General features: G+C 34.6%; 1 protein-coding gene across 1 annotated transcript in view; it reads right to left on the bottom strand.

The window, feature by feature from the left end:
* Positions 1 to 23,345, bottom strand: part of LOC145669254 (venom protease-like) — a 41,289-nt gene that overhangs the window by 2,172 nt on the left and 15,772 nt on the right. The window contains exons 3-6 of the mRNA XM_081737575.1: positions 23,134 to 23,288; positions 7,105 to 7,214; positions 3,730 to 3,989; positions 2,440 to 2,603 (exon numbers count right to left, since the gene is read on the bottom strand). Coding sequence (XP_081593701.1) covers positions 2,440 to 2,603; positions 3,730 to 3,989; positions 7,105 to 7,214; positions 23,134 to 23,288 — 689 coding nt within the window. The remainder of the gene's footprint in view (positions 1 to 2,439; positions 2,604 to 3,729; positions 3,990 to 7,104; positions 7,215 to 23,133; positions 23,289 to 23,345) is intronic.

Here is a 23,345-nt window from a genome sequence, read left to right as displayed (position 1 = left end):
GGAAGAAGGTTAATCACATGAATCCAGTCCTTCCAATATTCGTTTCCTGGCAGCCGTTTCGTGGATTTGATCTTTTTGTGCAATACTGTGCTATACTGTGAAATTACTGTAAAATTATTACGAGTACATATTCATTTTGGACAATTTAAATTACTTTAAAAACGAATCACTTTAAAGTCTTTTCTAAATCTCGTTCAATTTATCAGTTTAACTTCAAGAAACATTTTACTCAGATTGTATTTTGCCAGACAAGTATTTGTAAAATCATTACATTCATTTCATCATTCCGTAAGAAAAGTCAATAAACGATAGACAAGTGTTCCTTCAACCATCACGCCACATTCCTTTGTGTTGTACGAGTCTTACAAGTTGTATGACCGAAGACGTTATCGTCCTTTCCTATCAAAACTGGAGGAACACATTTCTTTTGGTGGATTGTGCTGTTAGACGTGTAGTGAAGAACATTGCCAAACCAACTATTATTGGAAACTAGAAGTTTCTCCAAGTTGTCCGGCACTTGGGACCTGCAAGAGTTCATTACTACAGAAGCAACCTATGAAAGAAGTCCAGGCCATCATCCAGATATTGTCATCAAGCTGACATTGTGAGATGCAACAATCCATTCATCGCCCCTGCCAGATTTGACAGGATATGAAATCCAATAGTAAAGTCCAACATTGATACCATTGCAGTCACACCAGAAGTTACACAGCAACTTCGGAGAATCATCTCATCTACAGCGTTGTCGAGAACAACGGATAATTAAGGCAAGTGCTCGTTTCCTATCGTAATAATTAAAGCCCTTCTTCTCTAGGCTCTTTTATCTTCCACCTAATCTAGTCGGTATTTTATCATTTGAAATTGTAGTTTCATTTACGCTTGAAACATAACCTTTCATAATATTAATTGCGAGTGATTCACCACGATTTACATCCTTTAGTTTGAGTAATTTATGGTAATTCACGAGTAAGTCAATTTTTGAGCTAATTAAACTGACATTACACACTTGCACACTATTATATAATTAAGGGGATTGAATTATCTTCTCGAAGACATCCACTGTTAGCGTGGAGTAAGATTTGAGAATATAATCAAGTTATGATTCACCAATTTCTTCGGCCGCAGATGCTAGACCAATTGTGAGACAGTGGAACTGAAAGCTAACTTTCAGATTTTAATGAAGTTGAAAATACATCCCTTGTGCTTGGCAACAAAGAGTGTTGACGCAGTTTATGTCCAAATCATAGGTTGATTAGAGCTTTCGTAAGATCATGATTATCAGTGGCGACCTTCACATAGGTCAAACCGGGCAGCCAGCCAGGTCCCCGCGCTTGGGAGTGCCTCGCGATTCAGAGTACTACTTTTGATTTTTCAAATAAACATTTATGAACAAAATCCAAGAATAATCAAGCCGATTACAGTTCTATATGGATCGCCATTGAGGACATCAACATTTGTAACACAAATAAAAATATTTCCATCTAAATATTTAGTGCATTGATGAGTACTGTTGCACTTGATCTTGTAGTATTCCTGTGTAGGTGGATAGAGTTGTAAAATTCAAATCGTATTTTCTGATCAGCCTTGCTTAAACAATTGCTTTCTGCAACGGTATAGAACCGCGAGACTGAAACAATATATTTTTTTTAAATACAAGTTCAGCTTGCTTTGATGGAAAGGAAACGCTGGAAATATATCATAGGGAGGCTAGTTTCCGTTGTTCACTTCCTCGCTTCATACAACTTAGCATTCAGGATTCAAAGAAAATTTTGAATGCAGATTTTACCAGTATTCTTTTTGAGTTAGTCAAGTAGGGGGGGATTGTTAGACTTAACTCAACTTTATACCAAATACTGAACAAGGAGATTAATGATCCTATATGAAAAAATATTTGAAATGTATTTATGAAATTAATAGCAAGCAAAAGCTGTTTAGAAACATTATTCTTGATTGTACATGAGATATGGTTGTGTTGAGGGGGCTGTCTAGGATATTGCGATTAGTAAACAAAGGCACCATTGAAATCGAGAATTATTCTGTGTTTGCTTGTCTATGTTTTGACAGGAGATTTTCTGTTCTGGACACTTTTAGTTTTGATATTGTCATGTAACCGGCTAAGGACCCCGCGGGGCTCAGTTTCTCTAGGCCCCGCAAAGACTAAGGCCACCTCTGATGATTATTGATTTGCATAACTCATAGTATATGTTCATAGTGACGTTCTACATAAATCTAATATTGATTTCGAACATACTGACAAGTTGTATTTTTTAAAATTCGTTTCTGTCACTTCTTGTTCATCGACCTGGGATAAGCTCGATACAGCTTATCGCACTAGTAAGATTCAATACCGTATATGAAAATTTTCATGGTGAAATAATCCATAATTGGTAAAATATTACAAACAACAATGTCATTTGGAATAAAACAGAAACTTATTACCTGACAAGTATCTTTGCCTCCTGACAATTCGCCTGCGCACAACATTGAAGGGTCCACAGATCTTGGGAGTCTTATTTCATCATCATCTTTGTAGGCCTTGCTACACGTATCAGGAGGAATATGACTCAGTTGTACTTTCAATAAATGCTCACTTGGATCACTTGCTGAGAAGAGAAACAGTTGGTGAATATCTCTTATTTACCAGCAACATAAAAGATACATATTTTGTTCGAAACGGAGCACGCCAAATCTAACAAGAGCCAGAGCCCTATTTTGGAAAATATTTCGTTACCGAGAAAGATCAGCTTTCAAGGTAGAGTTCAAAACTTCAAATATTTCTTATTTACAAAGAAAAAGAAATTTTTGTACATGAATTTATGAAAGTGTTACAATAGAGATACACATACTCAATATCCATCACATGATAATGTAACGAACGTATGTTGTTTGCTTCGAACTTTGGATTTTTTACAACAAAATTTCCTTGGTCTTTCAAAGAAAATGATGGAAAAATAACATATTTATTTATTTTATCGCCTGACATATTAAATATATGTATCTCCTTAGAGTCACGTTTTGTAGAAAATAGTCTTTGTTTAATTCTTCAAGTAAATAATATAAAAGTACTTCTAATCCATGTTAAATAATAATTCCTTTACTTAGTTTAATTATCTCCGAAGTATCATTGTTTTTCATGTGCTGATTTTGTGATAACTATGATAACATAGTACCTATAAGTCCAATAACCAAAGTTGTGAGAAATAGAGGTATAATGTATGTACGGTACGGTTAACTACATGGAAAAGTTAACTCTGTTTTTCGCATTATCTTTTAAGCTTTGAAAGAAGCTTCAGATAGAAATTTTAAAGATGTCCAAAATGACTAAAAGCGGACTTGATTTCATTGTGCACTAAACGCGCCCAATAGGATAAATGATGGATGCAAACTAATGCTCTCAATTAATTGATTATGGTGTGGTTTCGAATCGTCTTGAGTCAGTTATCTGAAATTTCTGCAAAGCGAACTTTCAAGCCGAGTCTTTTCTTGGCAGCAAGGATTGAAATTATTTTACTTTAAAATATCTAAGTTCATGCACACTACTAAATCCATTTTTTTTTATATTAGCTTCTCACATGTTTTGTAGATTTGAGTCGTCATATATTTTAAATCCTCCAAATAATAATTAAATGCTAAGTAATCGTTATTTTATGTTCCTTCGTTATTTATAATTTTTTAAGTACTTTTAATATTTCTCGATCAATTAGTTATTTTAAAATGCCCTATACTCACAGTATCCAATTCTCCCCCAACCAGTTGCTATAAGCTTTCCGTTGGGGACAGTATTTTTAAAGTGAAGACATGCTGGTCTAACGTAAGCGTTGAACTGAACCTCTTTATCCAGCTTGAAGAGAGCAATGTCGTTGTATCGTGCTGGTGGCTTGTAGTCTGGGTGTTTGATCTTCTGAACGATGCTAAACTCCTGTGGCTCAGCGTCGTCGTCATCCCGATTCAAATTCAAATCGCCAAGTCTCACCCATTTGGCTTCTCCTCTAAAGAAAGGAAGAAAAATATAACGAAACTGGGATTAAATAAAGGAAACCATGGTACTTGAATATACAGATACATTTTTCTTAACTTTAAATAAAATAAACAATAATATTTATAAATAATAATATTTAAATATCTATCAATCAAGTACAAAGTCTTCGTTTACTATATTAGCACATCTGTCCCTTGAATTGGAAGTCCATCCATTCTGTGATATAAGAATACTTAGGAAGTATTTGTGGACAATTAAATTATTCTTTATATTTCTCTATTCAGTATGTTTCAAAACAACACCGACAACGTTTGGGAGATGATTTCTGATATCAAGATAAGACAAAAAGTATAGACCAACCTGGGTGCACAAATGTTTTCTTTCGGAGTTATAAGCTGCCGAAAACATGAAAAATTGGACTTTAAAGGTCCATAGCTCCAAACCTATTGAACCTACCGCAGTCGGGTTAAGACTTCACTTAGGAACTAGTATGTGTTCGTAGTATGTGTTCTATCCAAATATCCATGTTTCAGAATCCTGAAGTACTTCCGCAATAATTTTTATAGAGGTAGTTGGTGAGTACTTCAAATTATATGCCCGTAGCCAAACTTCCTTTATAAAAATTGTTGCGTGAGTACCTTAGGATTCTGAAACATGGATTTTTGGATAGGATTTACCGAGTCCCATAGTTTTGGAGCTAGGGTCCTTTAAAGTTCAATTTCTCATGTTTTCGGCAGCCTATAACTCCGAAAGGAAGTATTTGTGCATCCAGGTTGGTCTATACTTTTCGTCTTATCTTGGTGTCAGGAATCACCTCCCAAACGTTGTCGGTGTTGTTTTGAAACAGCCTGTATATTTGTGAAGGTTTGTTTATGAGAGGTGCCAAGTATTGAGAAGTGAGAAATGTATGGTGTTACTTTGGGAGGTATACAAATTCTATTTAAGGATAGGGTTTCACAAAATGTGGACTTTGAGTAATTTAGGGTTGTAAACTATTCATTATAGCTTTGGAAAATTCAATATTGCTAATAAAGCTCTAACTGACCGAAGCAGTATATATATTTTAAGAGTGTATATATGTGTTAGAGTTTCAGCTATGTAACATAGCCTTCCTCAGACACATTATAAGAGAAATATCAAATTTTGACAGCTTTGGCAGAGAAAGTGGAAGTGTCTTGCATTCATATTGTATTTAAGCTGTCAAAATTGAATATTCTTTCATCATGTGTTTGAGGAAGGCTATGTTACATAGCCAAAACTGTAACACACACACACACACAGACACAGACACACAGACACACACACACACACACACACACACACACATATATATATATATATATATATATATATATATATATATATATATATATATATATATATATATATATATATATATATATATATATATACACCATGCATTATGTGGCGCCATCAGCTGAAATGTGGGTCATGTATTCGGTCAGAGTACTTCATGGGCTCTTGTGATATGAAGTTTAGTATTTTATTTTAGTGTATAGAGGTAAGATGAATTTGAGGTAAGACAGATAAGAAAGAAGTTACATTCTTTTCAGTTTCCTTTGGTTACACAGTATTGAAATACTGATGAAATTGGGTAACAAGCACTTAATTAAACTATCTGACTCCACAGCCATGAAAGACTATAGCCAGCTAGATGGCACATCACGGGTGTCTCTGGCGGGGGGACGAGGGGGACGCCCCCCCCAATATTTTGAAGTACAAAATATTCAATATTTTATTCTAATTTAATTTATTTATTGACGACAGAACACCATATAAATAATAATTATTGTATTTATTTGGATTATAATATCCAGGCTGTGAAACGATTGTAATCGAGTTCTTGATATACCTTAGGGGGTCCATGAAGGTAAGCAGAAAGATAACAAATGGAATCGAAGTTAATAAATAGGTTGGGCTAGGTAGTACCATTTAAATCACTTTCTTTGATGTCCCCTCCCAAATTTTACATGCCAGAGACGCCAGTGGCTCATGTTCAGCTGGTGATGAGTGGCCAACGCATCGGTTCCCAGGTACCATTAATTCTGACTTTCTGGATCGGAGTTAGCTACCTCTTAATCTAGGTATCTCTCCAATTGCCTCATGATGCAGGACAAATACCAGAAAATTTAATGCTCTCAGAGAGAATACAACCCAATGGAAAGTCCTTCGACAATGAATGAGTCCAGTATAGACTGTGTCAAGAACGATTCGGACTAAAACCTCATGTGACATTTGTTAATGCGTTTGTTTACTAGATCTTTGAAGCACTCTTAGTTTTCTAGAAATTCATGAGTACACATTTGGACTATTTGCATTATTTATTGTTTCTTTTCTTTTCTTTCTTTCTTTATCTATGACAAATACTTCAATAGTGTGTAGTTCACAATGAAGCTCAAGCATAGAATAATAATTTTTGTTATGGTTTCTATTTTGGAATTAATAAACGTGTCTTTTGTACAGAGCATTTCGAATGAAATATTACTGTTTTAAATACCATGGACCTCATTCCGTTGCGTCAACGCAATTCAAAATCTGCATTTTAGTTTGCGATAAGAGGCATAACAATTATAATTGATTTTTGCACGTTTCCTTTTGCGTTACGCTCCATAATTTTTTGCGAAGACTGACACGAAATTAGTTCTAGCTTGCTCGCTATTGGTTCCTCATAAAATGTTCAAAATGGTCAGCTTCCAGCGTAGACCTGAACTGCAGAACATTCCAAGTCCACCGGTGTACTTTTGTGATTTTAGAAGAAAGACAACAAGATTATACTTGGTATGCTAGTCTGTTCAGCTAAAATTATTTTGTATTTTTTTTAAAGGTTTTGATTTGGATTTACGTATTATGCAAGTGAATAGCCCTTAAAACATAGATGCTAATATATATTAAAAAAAAAAAAAAAAAAAAACGCAAAATAAGAAGTGAAAGAGTGGACTTGGGATGTTATGGAATCCAAGTCTTCAATTATAACACATGACTACGCTATATTGTTCCACAGACATGGCGCCCTGTTAGGTAGTCCAAATCTAGAAAAAGTATTAAACTAAACAGGTTGTACTCTATATATTTCAAAAATAAGATAGTTTGTAAACCTTACTTACTTAGCTTTACTGGAGTAGCAATGTGCTGCTGTCAAAACAAATCTTTCACTGATAAGGGTTCCCCCACAATCCCAAGCAATGGATCCTTTTTCCCCAAATCCAATGGCAGCCTTAAGGAAAGCAAAATAACTTATATATTCATTCTACAAATAAAAGTAATGGAAAAATATAATCTGATAACCCGAGTCAGGGAAAATAGTTCCGTAGACAGTTATATCACAGCACGCGTTACTTCAAACACGAGGAACTGTTGAGTTGGCGGTTCGTAACACTTCCGACTACTTACCACCACAACATTCCGCGTTCACTGCTGTCAAGGCTTAATTTTTGCCTACTTTGAACTCACATTTCAGTCCGAGGTCCGAGCATGTCTGGGAATTCTTTATGTCCTGTGCGAAATTGCTTGCCCACTCATTGCATTAGTGAAAATATGCAGCAGTAAGTACGCCATAAATTTTTACTTAGGGGGGTGTTCAAAATAAAAGGGGGGTGTGCTCTCAGAATAGTGATATAATTTTTAAACAAATTCAAACAAGAAAACAGTATATTTTGTTACGCAACTATTGCATTATTATTATTATTATTATTATTACTAATAATAATAATAATAATAATAATAATAATAATAATAATAATAATAATAATAATAATAATAATAATAATAATAATAATAATATCAATTCTTTGCAGTGGTAGGTTCAATAAAGTAAGTTCACACATTTGAGCATTTAGTATTATTATTAAACTAAGTAATACAAAACGGACATCGGTGGAAGCGATTATTTGTCCGTAAATGAGAGGTGACCCTAAAAGGAAGGATTCTCTCTCATAACACCACATCACACATATTTATGGCATGGCAGAATAAGAAAGTTTGTCCGCTTATGAAGATGTCCACTATTGAAAGAAGCCCGTTAAAAGTGGTTCCACTGTATTAGGAATTAACCTCCACTATTTTACCTAGTAATTACATGTGAATTGATTACATACGAATTATTGTAGTCTAATTATTTCGCAAAATTCTGCTATTATTTCAATTAATTCACCCCAGCAAGTTTTAGTGGGTGATTTTTTTTCAAAAAAAAAAAAATATTAATTGGGAAAAATTCCCTCGTCCCACGCTGAAATCACATTCGTCTAGTAATTAATACTGTACATAGTTCCAATTTCATTTCATTTAATATTCTAACCCTGTTGTTAACGTTAATTGTAATATTATTTGATCTCTTAATCCCCGTTCCTGCCCCTTCCTGGCTACATTATTGGCTCTGAATATCATTCATAAGAAAATTATTCATTGATTTAGTTGTTTTCCAGAAATCAAGTTTTTCAATTTACAAATATTTTGTATCTTTCTGTTTTGTCTTCTTTAATATACCCTAATTTTAATAATCCCAGGGCACATAGTGGTCTGGTCTGTTGTAAATAGTTGAAAAGTGACCAAAAATGACCAAAAGCACACAAAAAAGTGACCAAAATCTAATCATGCCCCTTTTTTCCTTTGTCAATTTCTCCATCACCTCTCTCTTTGTTCGTTTGTTTCTTCTTTATTTCTTTTTGAGCTTCCTCCTTTCTTAGGTTTTCAAAGCATGCTTTGTAGTTACGGTAAGCAGACTTAGCAGGTGTAAAAAGCTTCTGAGTAAGTGGAACCAGTTCTGGCCTATTTCCGAATTTCTTCATCCCAGATATTATATTTAACTTTGCATTAAGAGTGCTCAAAAACGTGAAATATTCAAATTCATCACCTACTCTTAAGAACATACAAGAAGCATAACACAAGACGAACATGATGAACCACGCAAACACACTCACACAACGTTGAACGGAGCGTTAACTATTACGAGAGAAAACTAAAAGATTATTATGATAGAAGAAAGAATAGACAGAAGAGTTCTCAACCCCACCTTGAGAGCTTAAGCATCCACCAACCGTCCACTGTGCTTTAGAAAGAATAAAAGCTGAAGTGAGAATAAAGCTGACTGTTTTACATGTGGCAGTAAGTTCTGAAGTTTTCAGAAGAGTAATGAGTAACAAATGTCTGCCTTTTTCCATTTGTTTTTATATTTTTCTTAAAAAACTGCCAATGCAAAACATAAATCACACGAAAAAGTCACTTTACCTCTCAAAAAAGTAACTTTTAATGACAAATTTGAAAAAAAGTAACTTTTAGTGACCAACTTGGAAAAAAAATGTAAATTTTAGTTTAAAAACGTGACTCGCTATGAGCCCTGTTCCGCTCAATGAATTTACGCGAATAAAAATATACTTTACAAAAATTAAGCTAGCGCCAAATGTGTTCCTGCATAACACGAGACTCAGTCTAAAAAATATATAATTCTTACTTCGATCGATCTCTTCATTTCTAAAAACGTCTTGACTACACCCTTGTAACGTCCGTTCGTTGATACACCACTTGCAGAGCAGGCTCGAAACCAGCCACAGAGCTTTGGGGTCCATGAATATGTTAGTAGGGGTCAACTCATTAAAACTTCTCTTATAAATATCTAAATTGTGCTTTTGTATTGAGCTCTGGACTGGACATGAAACATTTAGGAAGGGCCAAGCCCTCCTTAGCCCCCTTCTGGTTGCGAGCCTGTTCCAGAGTTGCACTTACCAACTGAATCTGGTGTAGCCTTATTACTATATTGTCACATTTTTCCTTATTGAGGAGGAGGTAGGTGAATGACCGCTCAAGACGTTGCCAATTTCAGTAATCTGTATCTGTCTATCAATCTCTTTTCTCGGAAACGACCGCGGAGCCCAGGAGGGTAGGTATCAGCGGTCTGTTTTGTCAATTGTTTCGATCGAAACACCGCCCGAAACAATGAGGTCATGTGGTTCTCGAAGCCGTACATGAGAACGAGGTCGCTTCGTATTTTGAAGTGAAATAAATAAATAAGAATATTGCCTTCTTTCCTAAACCCTAAACCTTTTTTAACTTGATGTAATAAACAACCTACCTATATGATACTGATTGATACAATTGGATTTGGGGGAGTATTCCTTTTCCATCCAGGGGTGTGTGTAAAGAAATTTGGAGGGGTGTTAGGGGGGTGTTGGGGGGGTGTAGATTACTCCCTGATATGCAGTTTTGGATAGCGTATTTATACCATCGTTTATGCTACATGGGCTGCTTCTCCACGGTTTCTCGTGTTCGAAATAATGCGTATTGTGATGTAGTTTTCTACGATTTTGCACGGCCCTAGCTCCGAAATTATGTACTTTTGCCCACAAATCCATATGACATTTTTTTTCCTTATTTTAATGCGAGAAATCTCTTTTTACAGTTTGTCCGCCTAGTTCATTAATAGCTTGCAGTGGCGGTCCATATTAGTGTAAAATAAATCATACATACGCCAACCAAAAAATGCATATTTCAGCAATGTGCAGTGGGTAGGCAAGAGATTCTCCACAGGGTATAAAGAATGATATTCCCGGACAGTTTGGACATTTAAAAGTAGGTCAAAAGTAGAAAAAAAATAACACTTGCCCAAAGATCATGTGAGCCCCATGTATTTTTATGACTATGATTTTTTAATATGCAATTTTATTTTTATATGTATTGTTAAATGTATTTTTTACGAATGTCCCCCTCCCCCAAAGTTACAGAGAAATCGGCACCCTTGCCCTTGACATCACTAAACATAAAGTGAGTAGTATGGGCCCCACTTTGCCGAACTTTTTGGCCCCTGGGTCCCTGCCTCAGGACCCATGGTCCCTGGCCGGGGTCAATGACCTAGGGGTACATAGGACCACCCCCTCTAAATTTTGGCAGGGGTACCTTGGCCCACCCCCTAAATTTTGGCAGGGGTACATAGGACCACCCCCCTTAAATTTTGGAAATTGCCAAATCTAAAAATTTGGTATGGTAGCCTAGGACCACAGTATGTACCTCTATTAGTATTGGGTGTCTATGTCGTTCCCTTTCATGGGTAAAAAATTGCCAAAAATTCAAATTTCGGGGGTTTTTGACCTAATTTATCCCCTTTGATGAGGTGTTATTACCCTATATAGTTATATGGGCGTATACAGGGGTCCATTCCCTTTCATAACATATGGGTATATTAATGCACCCCTTGAAAAATTTGGGAGGGGTACCTTGGCCCACCCCTTCAATTTTGGAAATTGACCAATTTAAACATTGGGTATTATAGTATAGGACCCTAATATGTACTATGATAAATTTGGGTGGTCCACCTCGTTCCCTTCTAGGGGCACAAAATTGCCAAAATATAAACGTAAGCAATACGTAGTACCACGTGTTTGGTTTTGGTCGATTTTATCCCCTTTGATGAGGTATTATTACCCTATATAGTTATATGGACGTATGGTATGGTAGCCTAGGACCATAGTATGTACCTTTATCAGTATTGGGTGTCTATGTCGTTCCCTTTCATGGGTAAAAAATTGCCAAAAAGTCAAATTTCGGGGGTTTTTGACCTAATTTATCCCCTTGGATGAGGTGTTATTACCCTATATGGTTATATGGGCGTATACAGGGGTCCATTCCCTTTCATAAGACATGGGTATATTAATGCACCCCTTGAAAATTTGGGAGGGGTACCTTGGCCCACCCCTTAAATTTTGGAAATTGCCAAATCTAAAAATTTGGTATGGTAGCCTAGGACCACAGTATGTACCTATATCAGTATTGGGGGTCAATGTCGTTCCCTTTCATGGGTAAAAAATTGCCAAAAATTCACATTTCGGAGGTTTTTGACCTAATTTATCCCCTTGGATGAGGTGTTATTACCCTATATGGTTATATGGGCGTATACAGGGTTCATTACCTATCATAAGACATGGGTATATTAATGCACCCCTTTAAATTTTTGGGAGGGGTACCTTGGCCCACCCCTTCAATTTTGGAAATTGCCCAATTTCAACATTGGGTATTATAGTACAGGACCCTAATATGTACTATGATAAATTTGGGTGGTCCACCTCATTCCCTTTTAGGGGTAAAAAATTGCCAAAAATTCAAATTTCGGGGTTTTTTGACCTAATTTATCCCCTTGGATGAGGTGTTATTACCCTATATAGTTATATGGGCGTATACAGGGGTCTATTCCCTATCATAAGACATAGGTACATTTGTGCACTCCTTTAAAAATTTGGGAGGGGTACTTTGGCCCACCCCTTAAATTTTAGAAATTGCTCATTTTATATATTTGGTATTATAGTACTGGACCCTAACATGTATTATGATAAATTTGGGTGGTCCACCTCGTTCCCTTTTAGGGGTACAAATTGCCAAAATATAAACGTAAGCAATACGTTGTACCACGTGTTTGGTTTGACCTAAGTTATCCCCTTGGATGAGGTTCTATTACCTTATATGGTTATATGGTTATGTATAGGGGTCTATTCCCTATCATAAGACATAGGTACATTTGTGCAATCCTTTAAAAATTTGGGAGGGGTACTTTGGCCCACCCCTTTAATTTTGGAAATTGCCCCTTTTACATGTTTGGTATTATAGTATAGAACCCTAATATATATTACTATAAATTTGGGTGGTTCACCACGTTTCCTTTGATGGGTACGAAATTGCCAAATTTTAGTACAACCACGTGTTTGGTTTTGGCTCAATTTATCCCCTTGGATGAGGTCCTATTACCTTATATGGTTATATGATCATGTATAGGGGTCCATTCCATATCCCCTTAAATTTTGGAAATTTTCCAATTTAAGCATTCGGTATCATAGTACATGACCTCAACATGTATCATGATAAATTTGGGTGATCCATCTTGTTCCCTTTCATGGGTAAAAATTACTAAAATATAAACATAAGCAATATGTTGTACCATGCGTTTGGTTTTTGGCCCAATTTCTTCCCTTTGATGGGGTTCTATTACCTTATATGGTTATATGGTCATGTATATGGGTTCATTTCCTATCATAAGACATGGGTACATTGACGCACCCCTTGAAAAATTTGGGAGGGGTATTTTGGCTCATCCAGTCGGTTTTAGAAATTGTTTTAATATAAGCATTTGGTATCATAGTACAGGACTTCAATATGTACCACTATAAATTTGGATGGTCCACATCGTTCCCTTTCATGGGTAAAGAATTACCAAAAATCGAATTTCGGAGGTTATTGACACCTATTTAGCACGTTATATGGTTTATTACCTTTATATGTTTATGTTCCCTTTTAAATTTGGGAATTATCAAATAACAAAATTCGGTAAACGTTTTCTAGGACCCATTGGTGTTCCTCTAAAGGCCAAATATTCAAAATTTAAATGTTATTGACCGGTTTTATTATTGAATAAGTACAGGATTTATTACTTTTTTTTCATAAGACACAGGTGTATTTGTGTACCAATCTTAAATTTTGGGAGGGGGTACATTTCTTATTGTCGTATCAATAATTGGTAATTGGATAGTATATCATTCATTGGGTAAATCATTGTCAAATATGAGTATGATCACGTGATCAGTTATTAACCTATGATGGGATTAGGAGTCCAGGACATTGGTACATTAAAACTTTGTAGTATAATTTAAGAATTGTCAAATGAAATTACGTCATTGGTTTTGATTATTCACGCCAAATATAAACGTAAGCAAGACGTTGTACCACGTGATTGTCCTTGATGAGGTAGTGTACAGTGAGGTAGTGTACGGACATTATTGACCTTATTGAACATATAATAATATGATTAACTCTAAGACTTAGGTATATCAGGAGAAGTATTCTTTAAATTTGGGAATGGTGATAAACAGAATTTTAACATAAGGCGCGAAATTAGAAACAATACATTGAACTTTAGTCACAGCTCATAGTCTAAGATCATTGGTGGTGATTGATTTGAAATCTGATAGCTATCCTTATTGAATCTTATGACTCATAGACGAAAGGCAATACATGCTACAACACTGGCAAAGTTATTGTTAATGCAATTTGATTGGTTGATCACTATCTTTCCTGCAATCTGATTGGTTGATCACTATCTTTCGTGCAATCTGATTGGCTGATGATTTTCAAATCTTTGCTGTATTCAGTTTTAAGTTTTGTTTAACATTTAAAAATCTTGGTTTCGTTCAACATTTTGCACTCACTGATAAATATGATCAAAACCGTTTATTTGTTAATCGAATAGTTAAAAACCGGATAAAGTTTGACGGTTAACCGTGAAACGTAAAATTTTTTTTAGTTTGAAATTTTTTGGGTTGAAATTTTTTGTTTGAAAATTTTTTCGTTTCCAAATTTTTTTGTTTCAAAATTTTGTTTGAGATTTTTTCGTTTGAAATTTTTTGTTTGAAAATTTTTTCGTTTGAAATTTTTTGTTTGAAAATTTTTGTTCGAAATTTTTGTTTAAAATTTTTTGTTTAAAATTTTTCGTTTCCAAATTTTTTGTTTGAAATTTTTTGTTTCAAAATTTTGTTTGAAATTTTTTTCGCTTCAAAATTTTGTTTGAATTTTTTTTGGTTTGAAATTTTTTGTTTGAATTTTTTTTTCGTTTCAAAATTTTGTTTCAAAGATTTTTGTTTGAAATTTTTGTTTCAAAGTTTGAGTTGACATTTTTAAAAGTTTGTGCACCTATTAGTAAAGAACCGGAACTGTTTAGAACAAAAACCTTTGACAACATTGTGGTGCAATAGTACACGTCAGAACCTGGGGTTGTACTTGAAATGAAAAACACAATTCATTGAAATGGATCATTTTATTACACTCCACATACATCCATACCAGATAGTGGTTCTGGATATTGTCGATACAATGTATTTTGAACTTCTTGCACTAGTTTGTCTTTAGCATATAATTTTAATTCCAGTTGAAGTCTTTTAAGGTCTAATGCAATATCAATTGGTGGAAACTCAATGTCCATTTGATCACAATAAGACACAGGTGTATTTGTGTACCAATCTTAAATTTTGGATGGGGTACATTTCTTATTGTCGTATCAATAATTGGTAATTGTTCTTAAAATTGGATAGTATCTCATTCATTGGGTAAATGATTGTCAAATATGAGTATGATCACGTGATCGGTTATTGACCTATGATGGATTAGGAGTCCAGGACATTGGTACATTTAAACTTTGTAGGATAATTTGAGAATGCGTCATTGGTTTTGATTATTCCCGCCAAATATAAACGTAAGCAATACGATGTACCACGTGATTGACCTTGATGAGGTAGTGTACAGGGATTCATTTCCTTTGTTGTGGTACTTCTTAAGTTTGAGTACACGTTTCTAGAAAACAGTTGGTTCTACTCAGGTAAACAATTGACGGACATTATTGACCTTATTGAACATATAATGATATGATTAACTCTAAGACTTAGGTATATCAAGAGAAGTATTCTTTAAATTTGGGAATGGTGATAAACAGAATTTTAACATAAGGTGCGAAATTTGAAACAATACATTGAACTTTAGTCACAGCTCATAGTCTAAGATCATTGGTGGTGATTGATTTGACCTTGAGCTTTAGAAATCTGATAGCTAACCTTATTGAATCTTATGACTCATAGACGAAAGGCAATACATGCTACAACAGTTTGAAATTTAATCATAAGGTGATGTGATCTGACACTAGCAAAGTTATTGTTAATGCAATTTGATTGGATGATCACTATCTTTCCTGCAATCTGATTGGTTGATCACTATCTTTCGTGCAATCTGATTGGTTGATGATTTTCAAATCTTTGCTGTATTCAGTTTTTAAGTTTTGTTTAACATTTAAAAATCTTGGTTTCGTTCAACATTTTGCACTCACTGATAAATATGATCAAAACCGTTTATTTGTTAATCGAATAGTTAAAAACCGGATAAAGTTTGACGGTTAACCGTGAAACGTAAAAATTTTTAGTTTGAAATTTTTTGGGTTGAAACTTTTTGTTTGAAAATACTTGCTTTCAAATTTTTGTTTGATTTTTTGTTTCAGAATTTTGTGTGAATTTTTTGTTTCAGAATTTTGTTTGAATTTTTTTGACAACTTTTGTTTTCAAAATTTTTTGTTTAAAAATTTTTCGTTTGAAATTTTTAAAAAATTTTTCGTTTCAAAATTTTGTTTAAAATTTTTGTTTGAAATTTTTTGTTTCAAAATTTTGTTTGAATTTTTTTTCGTTTCAAAATTTTGTTCGAATTTTTTTCGTTTGAAATTTTTTGTTTGGATTTTTTTCGTTTCAAAGTTTTGTTTCAAAAATTTTTGTTTCAAATTTTTGTTTCAAAGTTTGGTTTGACATTTTTAAAAGTTTGTGCACTCATTAGTAAAGAACCGGAACTGTTTAGAACTAAAACCTCTGGCAACATTGTGGTGCAATAGTACACGTCAGAACATGATAATGCAACTTCATCAGTTTTGCATCATATATAAGTATCGTTCGAGTTAGTATTCATGATAACTTCATCATGGCTACTTGTCTGCAGTTTCTAAACACACGTGATGTGATGAAATCATTTACCAAGATTACTGATTTACAACAGAATGTACCTTATAGAATCTTAGCTAGCCAAATGATCCCTACAAAGTTTGGATTAAGAATCGTAGTGAAGCTTGAAAATGATAAGAATATAATTTTACCAGCAAGATATTTACCCATGGAAGCATCAAAACAAGAAGAACTGCTGCGTTTCTTAAATACTGGATCTGTATCTTTATGTTACAAAGGATTCTTGGGTCGAAGTCATCAACTTGAATTTAGTACACAGCCAGATTCGTCAGCCATTGTGATGAAATCATGAATTCAAACGTCAGCACATTTCTTTCCAATGACGTCAGCTGTAGTTGTATGAATGTGGTTGGTCGGCATGACGTCAGCAACTGTGATGAAATCATGAATTCAAACGTCAGCACATTCCTTACCAATGACGTCAGCCGTAGTTCTATAAATCAACCAATACACTGTCATCCCACGAAATCATTTGAGCAAGTGCTTTTCAGGAGGAAAGATGTGTACTTCTAACGATAAAGAGTTCATCTTCGCAAGCTATTATCCAATAAATATATTTCAAACAAAACATGTGATGATTGGTATCAGTGCTAGAACATTTGAACCTGTGATTCGATTGGGCAAAGCAGAACAATTTGGTGTACAACTGACCTGTGAAGAATGGCAAATATTATGTTCACGAATCGACCAAATGAACGATTATTTTCATGATGAGCTAAATGTGACCATAGTCAAATCATTAGGCTCAAATCATGAAGTGGTGCTGCGTACAGTCCTCGAAGAGAAGATGATGCTGTTACGTAAAAAGAGTACATTTCATGCCCATCGCAACATGGTGTATCTAACGCAAACAGAATGGAACATATTCATCGGCGTATTTCAGTGTGTGAAACATGCAGTGGAAGTGTGCAACAAAACTAGTATATTCCTGAAAAAGTACTATTTTGAAAAATGTGTCATGCATATTGTACAACATGTATCTAGATATTGTGATGGTTGTCAACATCGTTCGTGGGTGCATACCTGTATTGATAAACAGTTTATTTGTGATCAAATGGACATTGAGTTTCCACCAATTGATATTGCAATAGACCTTAAGAGACTTCAACTGGAATTAAAATTATATGCTAAAGACAAACTAGTGCAAGAAGTTCAAAATACATTGTATCGACAATATCCAGAACCACTATCTGGTATGGATGTATGTGGAGTGTAATAAAATGATCCATTTCAATGAATTGTGTTTTTTTCATTTCAAGTACAACCCCATATTCTGATGTGTACTATTGCACCACAATGTTGCCAAAGGTTTTAGTTCTAAACAGTTCCGGTTCTTTACTAATGAGTGCACAAACTTTTAAAAATGTCAAACCAAACTTTGAAACAAAAATTTCAAACAAAAATCTTTGAAACAAAATTTTGAAACGAAAAAAAATCCAAACAAAAAAATTTCAAACGAAAAAAATTCGAACAAAATTTTGAAACGAAAAAAAATTCAAACAAAATTTTGAAACAAAAAATTTCAAACAAAAATTTTAAACAAAATTTTGAAACGAAAAAATTTTTAAAAATTTCAAACGAAAAATTTTTAAACAAAAAATTTTCAAAACAAAAGTTGTCAAAAAAAATCAAACAAAATTCTGAAACAAAAAATTCACACAAAATTCTGAAACAAAAAATCAAACAAAAATTTGAAAGCAAGTATTTTCAAACAAAAAGTTTCAACCCAAAAAATTTCAAACTAAAAATTTTTACGTTTCACGGTTAACCGTCAAACTTTATCCGGTTTTTAACTATTCGATTAACAAATAAACGGTTTTGATCATATTTATCAGTGAGTGCAAAATGTTGAACGAAACCAAGATTTTTAAATGTTAAACAAAACTTAAAAACTGAATACAGCAAAGATTTGAAAATCATCAACCAATCAGATTGCACGAAAGATAGTGATCAACCAATCAGATTGCAGGAAAGATAGTGATCATCCAATCAAATTGCATTAACAATAACTTTGCTAGTGTCAGATCACATCACCTTATGATTAAATTTCAAACTGTTGTAGCATTATTGCCTTTCGTCTATGAGTCATAAGATTCAATAAGGTTAGCTATCAGATTTCTAAAGCTCAAGGTCAATCACGTGGTACATCGTATTGCTTACGTTTATATTTGGCGGGAATAATCAAAACCAATGACGCATTCTCAAATTATCCTACAAAGTTTAAATGTACCAATGTCCTGGACTCCTAATCCATCATAGGTCAATAACCGATCACGTGATCATACTCATATTTGACAATCATTTACCCAATGAATGAGATACTATCCAATTTTAAGAACAATTACCAATTATTGATACGACAATAAGAAATGTACCCCTTCCAAAATTTAAGATTGGTACACAAATACACCTGTGTCTTATAAAAAAAAGTAATAAATCCTGTACTTATTCAATAATAAAGCCGGTCAATAACATTTAAATTTTGAATATTTGGCCATAAGAGGAACATCAACATCTACAATGGGTCCTAGAAAACGTTTACCGAATTTTGTTATTTGATAATTCCCAAATTTAAAACGGAACATAAACATATAAAGGTAATAAACCTCTTTACATACTCATATAACGTGCTAAATAGGGGTCAATAACCTCCGAAATTTGATTTTTGGTAGTTCTTTACCTATGAAAAGGGAACGATGTGGACCATCCAAATTTATAGTGGTACATATTGAAGACCTGTACTATGATACCAAATGCTTATATTAAACAATTTCTAAAACCGAGTGGATGAGCCAAGATACCCCTCCCAAATTTTTCAAGGGGTGCATTAATATACCCATGTCTTATGAAAGGTAATGAACCTATATACATGACCATATAACCATATAAGGTAATAAAACCTCATCAAAGGGGAGAAATTGGGCCAAAAACCAAACACATGGTACAACATATTGCTTATGTTTATATTTTAGCAATTTTGTACCCCTAAAAGAGAACGATTTGGACCACCCAAATTTTTCATGATACATGTTGAGGCATGTACTATGATACCGAATCCCCTCCAGGGGTGCATCAATGTACCTATGTCTTATGATAGGGAATGAACACCTATACATGATCATATAACCATATAAGGTAATAGGACCTCATCCAAAGGAATAAATTAGGCCAAAAACCAAACACGTGGTACAACGTAATGCTTACGTTTATATTTTGTCAATTTTGTACCCCTAAAAGGGAACGAGGTGGACCACCTAAATTTAACCTAATACATATTAGGGTCCTATACTGTAATACCAAATGTTTAATTGAGCAATTTCCAAATTAAAGGGGTGAGCCATTGTACCCCTCCCGGGGGTGAACAAATGTACCTATGTTATATGATAGGGAATGGACCCCTATACATGACCATATAACTATATGATGTAATAGGACCTCATCAAGGAGATAAATTAGGTCAAAAATCAAACACGTGGTATAACGTATTGCTTACGTTTATATTTTGGCAATTTTGTACCCCTAAAAGGGAACGAGGTGGACCACCCAAATTTATCATGATACATATTAGGATCCAGTACTATGACACCACATGTTGAAATTAAGCAATTTCCAAAATTAAAGGGTTGGACCAAGGTACCCCTCCCAAAATTTTAAAGGGATGCATCAATATACCCATGTCTTATGAAAGGTAATAGACTCCTGTATACGCTCATGTAAACATATAAGGTAATAACACCTCATGAAAGGGAATAAAATCGACCAAAAACCAAAACACGTGGTATAACGTATTGCTTACGTTTATATTTTTGGCAATTTTGTACCCCTAGAAGGGAACGAGGTGGACCGCCCAAATTTATCATAATACATATTAGGGTCTTGTACTATAATACCAAATGTTTAAATTGGGCAATTTCCAAAATTTAAGGGGTGGGCCAAGGTACCCCTCCCGGGGTGCACAAATGTATCTATGTCTTATGATAGGTAATAGACCCCTATACATGATCATATAACTATATAAGGTAATAGGACCTCATCCAAGCACATAAATTAGGCCAAAAACCAAACACGTGGTATAACGTATTGCTTACGTTTATATTTTTGGCAATTTTGTACCCCTAAAAGGGAATGAGGTGGACCACCCAAATTTAACCTAATACATATTAGGGTCCTATACTATAATACCCAATGTTTAAATTGGGCAATTTCCAAAATTTAAGGGGTGGGCCAAGGTACCCCTCCCAAATTTTTCAAGGGGTGCATTAATATACCCATGTCTTATGAAAGGTAATGGACCCCTGTATACGCACATATAACTATATAAGGTAATAACACCTCATCAAAGGGATAAATTAGGTCAAAAACCCCCGAAATTTGAATTTTTGGCAATTTTTTTACACATGAAAGGGAACGACATAGACATCCAATACTGATAGAGGTACATACTATGGTCCTAGGCTACCACACTCAATTTTAGATTTGGCAATTTCCAAAATTTAAGGGGTGGGCCAAGGTACCCCTCCCAAATTTTTCAAGGGGTGCATTAATATACCCATGTCTTATGAAAGGTAATGAACCCCTGTATACGCCCATATAACTATATAAGGTAATAGGACCTCATCCAAGGAGATAAATTAGGTCAAAAAACCCCGAAATTTGAATTTTTGGCAATTTTTTACCCATAAAAGGGAACGACATAGACACCCAATACTGATAGAGGTACATACTGTGGTCTTAGGCTACCACACCCAATTTTTAGATTTGGCAATTTCCAAAATTTAAGGGGGGTGGTCCTATGTATCCCTTCCAAAATTTAGGGGGTGGGCCATGGTACCCCTGCCAAAATTTAGAAGGGGTGGTCCTATGTACCCCTAGGTCATTGACCCCGGGCCTTGGGGCCCCTCATTAAAAATAATCAAAAGTTCGGCAGAGTGTCCCCAATACTACTACTAAGTGTATCGGTTGATAGTCGAAAATTTTATGAGCCATGACATCAACGGTTCCTCGTGTTCGAAATAACGGGGGCTGCGATGTATTTTTGAATATCGCTAGCTCCAAAACTATACACTTTTCCTTACTTTGCCTATAGAAACTTCTTTTCTTATTTTGATGTGAAAAATCACCTTTTACATTTGTCGCTCTAGTTTATTAATACTTTAATTCATTAACACCCTGTTACAGAAAACTGCGTCTTCTATAAATGAGCGGCTCGGCAGTGGCGCATCTAGTCCGGGACCAAGGAGCCTAGGCCCCTCAGTTTTTGAATGACAAAAATAATTTAAAATATTACATATTTATATATTTTTGACAGTTTATAGCAAACTCATGATACATCTATCGTAGTCTGGGCTACGGTTGCTCCCCCCCCAGTTTTGACCTTCTAGAGCCTCCCATGCGACTCAGTCAAACATAATAATATGTCATATTTTCTTACTTTCGAGTAAACTGAATAAGAGAGTTGACCATTCCCACGCAATTCACTGCAATGACACATACCAAACAAGCTTACTCTGCCTTTTGTAGCTACATTTCCGAAATTAAACTACCTACATACAGAAAATAGTTGAATTTTCTGTGTAAAACCCACTCCACCTAATAACTCTATTTTACCGAAAGTAGCACTTACCATTATATTTACACCAGTCGATCATATATGTAAATGATACAGTTTTATTTAAAAATCTTTGCTTTGCATGAAGATGTAAAATTTCTGTACTTTTCAATTTTTTTATTGTACTGTTTGTGAAACTTCCTGTTCAGTTTAGGAATATCCCTAAATTAATATTTCAAAAGAAAGGCAAGAAACTATCTCACATAGTTAAAAAATTATAAATAAAATACAATTCAAGATCCTTAGGATTAAATATTATAATCGTTCGTATGTTGATACCTGCATTAGGTAAATGTATTATTTAATCCAAACCCAAATACAATATCACTTCAACATCTATTCCTCGTTGATATTTTATTCATAAGATTATTCATAACTATTATTTGTTTAACTCACACATATTTCAGGGGCCGCGGTGGCTTAGGGGTTGAGCGTTTACTTCTGGTGCATGGGGATCTTGGTTCGATCCCACCTCGCACCCAGTGAACTATATGGTGAACAGACACCATGTGCGTGGGTTTTCTCGAGGTTCTCTCATTTCCTTCCACTTTCTTCATTCCACCATTTCATTCATTTCTCATCATTACCGTATCCTTTAGCCTAGCCGGCATAATCGTGGGACGTAAAACATAAACATTTCATTTCATTTCATTTTCCACACATATTTCGATATTTTGGTTACACCAATTATTTGAGAAATACCAAAATCTATGTTCTATTTTACTTTTGTACCGTAAATTGGAACCACTGCAATTTGTCAAGATGTCATTTACGAAGGCATTTGATAACTCCGTAACTTTTCATAATATGACTCAGATTAAAAGATTCATTTTGTAATTGAAGGGAAGCTGACAATTTTCAATAAATAAATTCTGAGAATTTGGATTGCCTGTCGTTTGTTAGACTGTTGCTGGCAGCTTTGTAGACCGGATATGTGGATACGTAGTCACAGTTTGTCTGATTTTGAAATGTGATTAGTATAAATTATTTTGTTGTGAAACACTTACCATATGAGGATATTCCTTCGGCTTAGCATCTTCTCCACCAACCACGAGGGGAGTGTGAACGATGGCACAATTGGACACTTCTTGGCCTCCTCCAGCAGGGAGCAGTGCTTGAGATTCTTCATTTGAATACACAGCTTTGGCATATTTCTGACACACTAGATCAGATAGCAGCAAACAGTGAGAGAAATAAATATTATTTTATTACCAAAATG

This window comes from Thermobia domestica, chromosome 13 (genome assembly GCF_964235325.1).
Source record: "Thermobia domestica chromosome 13, izTheDome1.hap1.1, whole genome shotgun sequence".
Taxonomy (NCBI): Eukaryota; Metazoa; Arthropoda; class Insecta; order Zygentoma; family Lepismatidae; genus Thermobia; species Thermobia domestica.
The sequence above is the reverse complement of the archived record's forward strand: the minus strand, read 5'-3'. Positions and strand labels throughout refer to the sequence as shown.